The 12,089-nt window shown below is 44.2% G+C and overlaps 1 protein-coding gene across 2 annotated transcripts in view; it reads left to right on the top strand.

Annotated features, from left to right (window-relative positions):
* The first annotated feature begins 1,795 nt into the window (after window positions 1-1,795).
* Window positions 1,796-12,089, top strand: part of LOC308638039 (guanine nucleotide-binding protein subunit alpha-14) — a 213,396-nt gene continuing 203,102 nt past the window's right edge. The window contains exon 1 of one of the 2 annotated variants that reach the window (XM_081275003.1): window positions 1,796-3,225. In XM_081275003.1, coding sequence (XP_081131129.1) covers window positions 3,102-3,225 — 124 coding nt within the window. In that variant the 5' untranslated portion in view covers window positions 1,796-3,101. The remainder of the gene's footprint in view (window positions 3,226-12,089) is intronic. The other variant, XM_081275002.1, reaches the window with a different exon arrangement.

Below are 12,089 nucleotides of genomic sequence, written 5' to 3'. Positions count from 1 at the left end.
CAACAGGTAGGGTGGCACAGGGAGGTAGTGGAGGTTCACTGAATTGGACAGGGGGAAATGGGGGAAAGTGAAGGGCAGTGGGAATGGGAAAGACAGTAGAATGAATTGGACATAACTTCCCTATGTTCAAATATGAATACACAACCAGTGTAACTCTGTATCACGTACAAGAATGGGAAGTTATACTCCATGTATGTATGATATGACAAAATACTTTCTACCATCATGTGTAACTAAAAAGAACTAAAAAAATTTAAAAAATGCAAATGTGTTCTCATAATAAAATTTGTAGATCATACTGCTTCTATTTTTATATCTTGCCCTTTCACTTAATGTATTTTTGATGATTCTCCCCAAATCTTTGTTTTTCATATATAATCATTCATTTCTAAACAAAGGGAGTACATTCCAGGAAATGCATAATTGGGTAATTTTGTTGATGTGTGAACATCCTGGAGTGTATACATACAATCTAAGATGGCTAGGTCATCAGCACTTGGCAAAATAATCTTGTGGGACTACATTATATATGCAGTCTGTCACTGGTCAAACTGTCATTTTGTGGTAATGGATCATATTTGTTATTCACAATATTTAAAGGCTACATAACATCTCATTGTGTGGATAAACTAATTTACTGATCTAGTTTTTGTTGTTATTAGAAATAAAATCTTTGCCTATAAATAATGGGGACTTCTCCCTGATTATATCTTTTTAAAAACTTTTTTATTTGTAGGTGGACATAATGCCTTATTTTTATTTATTCATTTTTATGTGGTGCTGAGGATAGAACCCGGTGTCTCACCCGAATTAGGTGAGCACTCTACCACTGAGCTGCAACCCCAGCCCCCTCTCCTTATATCTTATAGAAGGATTTATTGGTTTGGTCAAAGGGGATGGACATGTTCAAGGATTCTGATATATAGCAAGTTGAATAGAGTAGGAAATGTGTGCAGATTTTCCATAGTCTACACGTTATATGACTTTTGAAATCTTAGCAACTTGAGACCTCAAAGGTCAGTTATTACAGCTCATTTGAAGTTCAAATTGGCCTAGTTTAAATCATTTTGAAATACTAATAATTATTCTGCAACCATTAGTTTAAGAAGCCAAGAAGTCTTATTCTCAAGGTATAAATGAATCTTAAAAGCTAAAGAAGAAATGGGTAACTAAATGGCCAAAGATCAAATTAGAAAAGTCCAGGAGTTTTCCTGTAGGGGTCACTATTACTGTCTATTTATGCCTGCCATGAAACTCAGAGTCAAGCTTTTAAGAATGTATGCACACTCATTTTTAATGCCTGATTTTTCTACAGTTCCTCAACTGTAAAATAAATAAGACCTCGAAGCCAGAAAGCAGCATCATGCCAAGTTCTTTAAATTATGATACCACTCCACTCATATGCTTGAATTGATAAAATATATGTTACTCATACTTAAAGCACTTACACCTGCTCTTTATAGAGGAAGCATTAGCTAATTGCCTAATGCCATAAAGTGTGTGCATGGCATATGCTAACTTGAGAAGTAGGGATTCTGTTGCTGTGGCCAACAGAATCCCTTCCTCCACCTTCCCTTTTTCTGCCTCAAAATCTATACAGCCCAAAATCAGATGTTGTAACTTGACCTTGTCATTTCAGTTGCTCCGAGGTGCTTTTTGATTTTTTATTAAGCCTGTTCAAACATGATGGGGACGTTCTAGGAGGAGGGCCAGTAGGGTTGTGCAGACACACCTTACCAAGGCGGCCAGGACAGGGATTTTGCCAGGTGTGCCGGGAACGTGCCAGCCCTTCTACAAAACAGGAGTTTTTCCATCATAAAATGCAAAGCAGCCAGTCGTTTTCCATGCCTCCCATCCTCAACCCCCCTCATCCGGTGCTGTAGGAAGAGCCGGGAGGATATTTACCCTGCACTCCTGCACTTTTAACTGAACCCAGTGGCGGCTGCCTTTCCCAGTGCAGAGCCAGCGGGCTCGGGCCCAGTCGCACTTGGCAGGCAGGCTGCCCAGCTGACCCGGGGCTGTAGTCAAGCCCGAGCTGGGCTGGGGTGTCGGGGAAGCGGAAGGAGCCTGTCTAGGAAACCCGAGTGTGTGTGGTGTATAGGTGTGTGCAAGCCTCAACTTCAGATCCGAGTAGAGACCTCAACCTCGCTCCTGGCGCGTTGGGTCCCGAAACAGACTCTTGGCTGGGCCCGACTTCTTCTCCAGCCCGACGCCGCCGCAGCCGCCGCAGCCGCCACTGAGGCTGAGAGTTGGCGAAACTCACTCACCTGGCGGAACCCGGATCTGGCAGGAAGAAGGGCCTGGCGGCCGGAGCGTGCAGATTACAGCAACCTTGGCAGGCGTCCCGACCCGCACTGGGACACCACGGCCAGAAAGGCAGGTGTGAGGGCTGCTCCCGCCGACTCGAGCCCGCAGTCTCCAGGTCCGCGGTCGCCCTCTTTTGCCCCCAGGTGCCATTGGTTCGGGGTATCCCGAGGAGGGCTTACTCCGGAGACGCCGAGGCTGCAGGTTCGAGACGCTCCGCCTCCTCCCGCCACTTAGATCCACCAGCACCAGGAAGAACCTTTCCGTTCGGTCTTAGTCTGTGGTCGCTGCTAAGGTTTACGGAACTTTCCAAGCAAGGGCCAGCCAGGTCCTTTGCCTCCACCTCAAGCCGCGCCTGCCGCTCGCCTGCGACACCCCTACGCCTGGGAGGTCCCACTCTCCCCTCCCGGCACCGAAACCCCAACTGTACGCGATCTCCTTCGCCTAACTGGGTGTCCTGCTATTGTGCCAAAGAGCGCGCGCTTCTTCTCGGGGGCAGCAGTCTCCCAACCTCGCGGCTAAGCCCTTTTCCTCCCCGGATCAAGTGTGGTGCTGGGTGAGCCCGGACTCTGGGTGCGTTTAAGCGCTCCCAGCGCTCTGCATTCGCCCTTGCCTCAGATCTGACCCTTGAGGAGTGATTAAGCCCTCGAGGCCCAAGTTTCTTACTCCGAAACCCAAATCCGCCCAGGTGTTTTCTCTCCAAACTCTTGTTCCTGGCGCGGATTCACCCGGCGAGCTGCCCCGCTGAGCTTAAGAGAGCGCAGGGAGACGTCGCCCCGTCGGGTGCTCAGCGCAGCATGGCTGGCTGCTGCTGTCTGTCTGCAGAGGAGAAGGAATCGCAGCGCATTAGCGCTGAGATTGAGAGGCAGCTTCGCCGGGACAAGAAGGACGCGCGCCGCGAACTCAAGCTGCTGTTACTGGGTGAGTGGTTGCGTATCCCCCGAACCCCAGTGCACTGGGGGTTCCCCTCCCGGTCCCTTTGCTAGCCATCCTCTAATCGCGCCTGGAGCCCTGAGGGGTGCGGCACAGTTTCCTCATATTCCCTTCGGAATTTGAGGATGTCGGCAACTTGGGCCTTAGGCGCCAGTCCTTTGAACCTCTGGCCGGGCCACTTTTGAAAGTACCCTCTCACGACTTGGAAACAGGGCTGGGAAGTAACCGTTACCTCTGTCTGCTTTGTCCCATGGGTTTCAGTTTGCCTAAAACCTCGTCTATTCCTCAACCCCCATCGCACAGCTTCTGCACATCCCCAAGTTGGATGTCAGGGTTGGTAGCGGGGAAATGACTGACCCCCATCTTCTTCCCGGGGGCAGCAGTCTCCATAGTTCTGGTCTGCAATGTTTTCAATTCTAAATGAAGTGCAGTGGACTGGACACTTAACAAGTGCAGCCTCCAGCTAAGTTCTTACTGGCATAACCTAGTGATATGGTCAGGCGCTAACCCCATTTTAGAGAAGTATGGGAATTGGAAACCTGAGAAACTTGCCCTGAAACTAGCCCAGTATCTCCTTTGCCTAGTGATGGGGGTGAAGCCCATGTCCTTAGCCTCTTCTGATTCTTGTGACCTCCTTCATCCGCCTCCCACGGGTCTGTCTCCTTGGCAGGCCTTTGTGTTTGCAGCAAACCCAAGCCTCCCCTGCCACCTTTGGTTTGGCAATCAGCTTTGTCCTGGGGTTCAGCTTTGCAACCCCAGCCATGCTGCTAATTCTTCATCTGTCTTTGGTGTCTCTGCAAAGCTCTTTCAGAAATAGAAAGAAAACAGTTTAAGGAGACAATTTTTGCTATAAGGCAAGGACCCCACACCTTCTGATCTTCTAAAAGTGCCATTCAATAAATTTACTGTGTGAAGAATATTTATTTTTTCCTTCTTTCATATCAAGATATCCATTTCCCCTCTAAATAGCCACAAGTATTTCACTGTACAGGAATCAGTACCTTTCATCCTCTGCTTGTTTATTCTTCTTTAAGTAGTCACTCTTCCTGAGAGCTTCAAGGAAAGACCGGTTGATCTAGTTAGCATAAAATAGAGGGCTTTTAGTCATACTGCTTTTGGACTAAGCAAAGAACCCCCCCCCCCTCCACACACACACACACACACACACAAGCACACATTTATCCTGGGTTTAGAGTCTGGCCTGGTTTACCCTGCAGGCTGTGCCCTCCTCAAAGGGCTAAAAATCTGCTAGTCCAAGCAGGGTGGCCACCCACAGTCTACATTGCTCCCCTCCCTGATACAAGTCCTGCATGGAATTCCCTGCCCCAAAGACCCCAAGCCTGTGGCTAGAGTCTGAGCCAGGAGAGACTGCAGGCCTAATCCCTGATTGCCCAAAGGGGCAGCTCTTTGCTAAAATTGTGGAGGAGCTTGAGAAGGTGGGCTAGGGGTCTCAGAAGACCCCCTTGAGGAGAGTGAGTCCGGGTGAAGAAAGAACAGACTGTCCATTGACCAGGGCTGTTCATTTATGTCTGGCCCAGAACTCGGAAGACTGAGAATTCAACATTGAACCTGGCCTTTGAGGATGTCATAAAGGCAGATAAGTTAGGGAGGAGGATTGTGGATTAACACTTACAGTGATTGGCAGGCCCTCGTTTGTACTGGAGCCTTAGGTCCCGAACACCATAGGGGTAGTCATGGCCTTAGTTACAGAGCTTTTCTTTTCAAGGGCAGGCAAAATGAACCCTAGTTCATTTTGAAATGCTAAGACCTGTGTTAGTATATGAAGTGCAGTGTCTAGAATATACCAAGAGTTTGACAGATGCTGGCTGTTTATGTGAAAAAAATGTGCAGTCAGCTAAGCTATACTCTCTTGGTAATAAACCTATTCATTTGATATAAAATGCTTGCATTTGCACTCAGACTAGGGAAGAAATGTTTGTAGGTAAGTTCTTTGCCCCTGAGAGTCGATTTTAACCCAGGTGACTAGAGGTCCTTCGTAACCCCCATGCTCTTGTCTGGCCCTTGCTCCACCCTCCAAACCCCTCAAGGCATTGCCTAATCTCCCTGGGCCCCTGTTTTCATCATTAGTACATCATCTCAGTGACCATTTTTCTATTAAAAATATAGTTTTCAAACCACATGCAGCTGTCCAGAACCCCTCAAATGAACTAAAAAACAATAACCTCTGATTTCTTTCAATCTTTAATTGTGGGGCACAGTCTGTTCTTCTCAAGATAAAGGAAAAGACAATGACTTGGATGATGTGAGGGTCAGGAAAGGGTGTGTGCTGTTTTGTTTGAAGTCATAGAGTTGGAGCAAAAGAATTACAATATTCTCTACAGTGGGTGAATTAGATCAATCACTGTTTAAGTGTCTTAGATGAAAATCCCACTTTGCAAATGGGCATTTAGGATTGCGTGTGAAGCATGGAATGTCCTGAAAAGCCACCGACTCTCTCACAATGAAGCATGGTTTTGCAACAAGGATAAGGATACTTTCCAAGTGCATTCAGTGGAGCAGTATCCTGACTGTGCTTAATCAAAGCATGGGTCACTGTCCGGTAGGGAAAAATAAAAACTGTTGTCTAGTAATTGTGAGATGCCAGTGTGAGACCTCATCTGGAGGAGATAAGGAAAGTAAAGAATATAGTTGAGTTTAGTAGTCAGAAATTCCTTATCAGTTCCTTGGAATAAAGGAAGGATGGAAAGGAGTTCTGATAAGAACATTGATGGGTAGTATTCAGTGTAGAAAGAAACTGCTCTGTAGCAAGGATGTGTGATCTTTTAGTGACTTAGTGTTGCTTGCTAATTGGGTTGAGTGTTTCCAGTAACTCTGACCGCAGACTTCATCTTGGAACTCTCTAGAAGGAGGGAAAATTGACATTTAACTTATGCTATTTGTATTAGTTTGCTGTGGCTGTCATAATAGAACACCATGGTCTTGAATACTTAACCAACTAAATTTTATCTTTTTACAATCTGGAGAATGAAAGTCCAAGATTAAGGTATCAACAGGTTGGGTTTCTCTGGAATCCTCTCTCCCTGGCTTGCAGACAGCAGCCATCTCACCATGTCCTTGTGTGGCCTTTCCTCTGTGCAAGAACATCCTTACCCTCTCTTTCTCTTCAGGGGTCACTAGTCCTTTTGGATTAGGGCCCTACTTGAAGGGACTCTTTATCTTAATCATCTTATCTCTAAATATACCTACCTTCTAAAATACTGGTATTTTAGAACTTCAACTTAGGAGTTTTGGCAGGACAACATAATTTAGCTTATAACAACTGATATAGTGGTTAAAAATGTAGATTTTTAGGCTAATCTGTCTGGGTTCAAACCCTGGCTCTACCATTTCTTGGCTGTGCACTTGGCTCTTGGATTTTGCTGGCAGTTAAGTACTAAGTGTCAGCTATCATTGCTTCATTTTTAGTATTTTCCGGCTGAAATGAGGTGTCCTTTTCCAGTGTAGTTGACTAGTTATAGATCATGTAGCAGCTTGTCTGAATTTTCCTGGTAGTGATTTAGCAGAAATATTTTGCTATGAGTTTCTCCTAGGGTTTTCTGAGCAATAAATTGATTTTTTTTAAAATTCTCTTCTTACTTAAACCAAAGAGTTTAAAGTCTGTATCCCATAAAGTTTTATTGGATTAGTTATAACAAAGTCTTTTAGAACTAGCTATCATGTTCTCCAGTGGGAAGTCCATTAGAGGAAATGGCACAGAAAATGTGGGTTTCTTAGTAGAAAGCGACAGATAATGTGCCCATGGTCATTCAGCTCAGACTAGTTCAATCCAACAGACTTTTTTTTTTTAAATATTTATTTTTTAGTTCTCGGCAGACACAACATCTTTGTTGGTATGTGGTGCTGAGGATCGAACCCGGGCCGCACGCATGCCAGGCGAGCGCGCTACCGCTTGAGCCACATCCCCAGCCCCCCAACAGACTTTTTAAACGTGCCAGGCATGGTTCTTAGTGCAGGGAATCATTTCCTAGGGCTGCATTGGAGGGGGCTAGTTCATACGTAGCTGTTATAAGGTAGATGTTCATGAACTTAACAGAGATTAAGAGGTGGTACAACAAGAGTAGGACTGGGGAGCTTCTGGATGAGGGATCATCTGAATTGGGCCTCAAAACACTGGGAGTGTAGGATGCTAACAACCATCTACGTACTGTGGAGAAACTTGCAGACTCTCCCCACTTACCGGGGGAACTTTCTGAGAATGGTAAGTGATGATCTCAGCCTCTGGGATAATATGAAGGAGTTCTTTACGGGCAAGATTTTGTTGAGTATTTGTACATTTTATCTTAACCGTGCATGTAAGTATTGTGTTCATTATGAAATATTAATACAAAATGGTGAATTTCCCCCACAAAATTCTTCAGAAAGAGAGATTGTGTGGCTTTCTGTATGTGTGCTTTGTCTTTATCGATGCTTATGTCCATCCTGGCTGGAATAAAACAGACCTGGCCAGATGGGCTGCTTCCATCCATGGCACAGCAGACCCTGGAGACCTCTCAAGAGGCAAAGCAAGAACCCCCTCTTCTTTCTGCCTTTAAATGTATTACAGAACATTTTGAAATAATGACCTTTTACCCTTTGTGCCTTTTCAAATAAATTCTGTTGATATTTTACATACTGTAAAAGATGCGGATCTTAGGTGTACAAATCGATGTGTTCTAGGCATAGTCATGCTCTAGAACATGTCCATCATCCCCTGTGACCTTTTGCAGTCATTCTCCTCCCTCAAATCTTTCCTTTTTAACTCCTGATTTGGAGCCATTTTCAAATGGCTACAAAAATAAGAATAAAAATATAAACTACACAGCAGTACTCTTCCAAATTCACTGGCTGTTGAATTTTTACCCCATTTTCTTTCTCATTCATGGGTTCTCTTCAGTTTTTCTGAAATGTTCCAGGTTACATTATGCAGTGTGGCCTGTACTTCTAACTACTCCAGTGTTTTTTTCCTAAATATCTTACATGAGCATAGTCCACTTACAAAACTCCAGTAAACATATCCTGCATACAATGTGTGTGTGCAAACTATTCTCTATATCCCAGTTTTGGCAGTTGGCCCAAGAATGTCCTCAGTAGCATTTCCTCATCCACAGCCCATGGTCTAGTGTAGGCTCTGATGTTGCCTTGGTTTCTCATGTCTTTTTAGTTTCTTTAATTTGGAATGTTCCTACAAACCCTCCTTGCTTTCGTAACATTGAATTGTTGAAGAATACAGTACTTGCTCCCTTTTTAAAGTTGAATTTTGGATTTGTCTGATCTTATGATTAGAGACTCCAGCTATGTGTTCTTGGCTGGAACACTGCATAGGTGATGTGTCTTTCTCAGGGGACAGGGGTCACATCTGGAGATGCACCATGTCCATCTTCTCCTCATTGGTGATGTTAAATTTAATCATCTGGTCAAGATGTTGCTTATTTTATTCATTGTATCATAATTTTGTGATGAGACATGCAAATGCCCTGTTCCTCATCAAAATGTTGTTCTTAGTCACTTTTTTAAAAAAAAATTTGCAGTGCTGGGATTGAACCAGGGTCTCCAGCCCCCAAAATTTGATTTAGTATCCTTTGATTACTCCTGCCTGATCCTGTCTATGACATGACGGCCACTCCAGCACTCTACCCACATTTACCAGTTGGCACTTGACATTCTGAAAGAACCTTTCCCTTTCCCTTATTCATTTGTCACTGTATAAACAGACTCCTTTGGTATGCAGAATGAACCAGATATGTGTCCTGAGATCCCCTTCAAGTTGGCTTCTGTGTCACTGTGACACGTTCTCAGCATTTTTGGGGAGCACTTGTTTACTTCCTGGTATAACAAGATGCTCCAGGCTCATTTTGTCCCCACCCGTCCCCTTGGGAGCATTCAGCCATTTCTTCAAGGGGCCTAGCTTTTAGTGGAGGACTGTACCTTTTAAGATATTTAAGCCATTTAAAACAAAGATACCAACCCCACTAATTCAAATCACTCACTCACATCTAAGTACCCAAAGAGCTGCGTTTCTAAAGCTTGTCATTAAAGGATGAAATTTTTGAGGCTTTAATGAGTCTTAAACTGTGAGCAGATATAAAATGGAAAAATTGGATAATGGAGTTTGGCAAAAGCAAGGTAAAAAATGTTTTAACACTGAAGGGGTCTTGTTATTTATTTATTTTTGGTCTTTGTGAAAGATGATTTCGTGTTTATGTCATCTTTTGCTTTATCTTTTCCTATGATACCTGAATCACAAGGAGAAAATATTATTGTAAGAACTCCTATCTGTGGGTGTCAGGGAGATGGGGAGGCAGAGAAAAGGGCTTTCAGTGAATCACTGTAGCTAAGTTATGATGTTACTAAAGACAGAAGTTGACTTGTAACAAAGAGGAGCCTTTTTTGGGAAAGGTTCTCATCAGGCCATTTCAAAGAATTAAAGGATTGAATAATGGAGAATGAGGAAAGAGCAAGTGCCAAGGCAGTTGGGGCGGGGGGTGGACCCTCTCCAGGCACAGCTATCACTGTGCCTGAGTCCACTCCCTTCTGAGCATCAGAACCCTCTGGGCTGACTTCCATAGCCCTGTGGAAGCAGAAGACTTCCACATTGTCAGGTGTACCATGGTCAGGGTGTACTCCTAGATCTGTGGGTTCTGGCCAGGGGCCGTGCATCACAGACATGGCTGTCACCTGAGTGCAGATGACCTGAGGTAGGGATCCCTGGGAGCCAGGCAGCCATGGCAACGGAGGAAGGAAGTGTACTAGTAGAAATCCAGGGCTCTAAAGGTAGAAAGAACTGCAGGAGCCTCTGCGGGAACCCTGACTTTCATTATGAGCATTTGGCTCTCTGCTGATACATCCATCAATTAGCCATGTTGGCCAGGGTTCTGGTTGCAGATCATTTAAGCAGAAGAATGATTTATTGGAAGGGAAGCAGAAAGCTCTGAATCAATGGGAATTAGAGAGCAGACTCAGCAAAAAGGCAGGACCCAAGGGAATCTTGACATAGCAAACACCAGTATCAGACCAGGCTGCCAAAAACACAGCTAGGGGACTCTACAATCCTCATCAAGTTGCTGCTTGTGCTGGACACTTAACCTCCATAACAGCACTGCAAGTCACCTGTGCCCATTTCCTACATCTTTGGTCACTTTGCAAAACCTCAGGCTGTCTGACTGTACTCAGTTACCAGGAGGCAGTATTGCATGGTGGTTAGAAGTGCATTCCTAAAGCCAGTGCTCTGGGTTTAGAGCTTTCTAGGCTCTTCTACTGATGAGCTACATGATGCATCCTTGAATGTATGTTGAACGTACCTTAGTTTTTCTCATCTAGTAAATGGGAATTACAAACATATTAGGTTTATACTATTATGAGAATTCAATAAAATGGGTCATTATTTTTAAAGCATTAAGAGTGGTGCATGGAACATGGGTTGTATTACCTCTTTCCTTTTTTTTTTTTCCTTTTGGGTACTAGGGATTGAACTCAGGGGCACTTGACCACTAAGCCACATCACCAACCCTATTTTTTATTTTATTTAGAGACAGGATCTCACTGAGTTGTTTAGCGCCTTGCTAAGTTGCTGAGGCTGGGCTTGAACTCCCAATCCTCCTGCTTCAGTCTCCGGTGACACCTGGGATTACAGGCCTGTGCCACCATGCCCGTGGACTATCTATTTTCAGTGCTAGTTGAATAAAATTCTTTTAGCTGAGGCTTCTCCCATAGGAAGGGGACTCAGCTGCTTTCCACCTTTCTTGGAATTCAAGATGATGCTTAGACACTCCAAATGACAAAGGTAGTCTGTTCTAAATGCGTCAGGAGATACAAACTGAAAGAAAAATCTAAATGCAAGCTTTCAGATGATCGAAGCATGAGAAGAAAAGGAAGCTGATGCTTTTAATGGAAGCCATATTTAATTGCATTGTAATTAACATCTTGTGTTTTATCATGAGTTTATTTTATAGGGATAGGAGCATTTCACACATGTGTCTAGCATCCCAGGAAACTTCCACAACCCATATTCTGGCACTATCTCTACTGCTGAAGCGTTTCCCAAATCTCATCATTACCTCCACTTCCCAAAGCTGTGATCTCAGGCAGGACCACCACTACCCCTCTGCTTTACTGCACTGTCCTCCCAACTTCCCACTGTCCACATTTGCCTTTTTTTTTTGTTCATCTTAAACTTATATCACTACCTTGCTCAAATTCAGTGTCTAACCTTGCCCTTGGAGTCAACTCCAAATGCCTGCCTGCCTCTTCCAGTGCAAATAGGGTCACTCTTCCTCTGGTTCATTGTGCTGAAGTCATACTCACCTTCTTTTTCCTTGAACACTCCAACTTTTTTTTTTTTTTTTTTTGCCTGTGGATCTTTGGGTTTGCTCCTTCTGCCTAGAACATTCTTTTCTGTTCCCTACTCTCCCTCCAAGTCGATGGCTGTTTCTTCTTTATCTTCACATCTAGGCTCAGAAGTTCCTCTCTACAAGGCCTTTCCTGATCACGATACCTTTGCATCTTTTGCTTTTCATTGTTTGTTTCTATTACTTGGTTTTGTTTCTTCACTGTTTTGATTTTGGAATTAAACTGGAATTCTTACTTGTTTATTCATTGGCTTGTCTGCTAGATGACAAGTTCTGTGAGACAGGAGCTGTGCCTGTTCCGTTCCTAAGTCCTGGCCCTGAAGCAAAATTGTGCCTGGCACTGTATGGCACAGCGCAACCCCTGAGAAGCCAGAATGATGTCTGACCAATCAAATGATGCAGTCCACTTGAATATCAAATATCAAATATTTTTCAATGAATACATCTATATACACCCATTTTACAGATGAAAAAGTCATCATGATTTTCAGAGTTCTGTTTCTGCTG

This window comes from Spermophilus citellus (assembly GCF_964194105.1).
Source record: "Spermophilus citellus genome assembly, chromosome: 2".
NCBI lineage: Eukaryota > Metazoa > Chordata > Mammalia > Rodentia > Sciuridae > Spermophilus > Spermophilus citellus.
The sequence above is the reverse complement of the archived record's forward strand: the minus strand, read 5'-3'. Positions and strand labels throughout refer to the sequence as shown.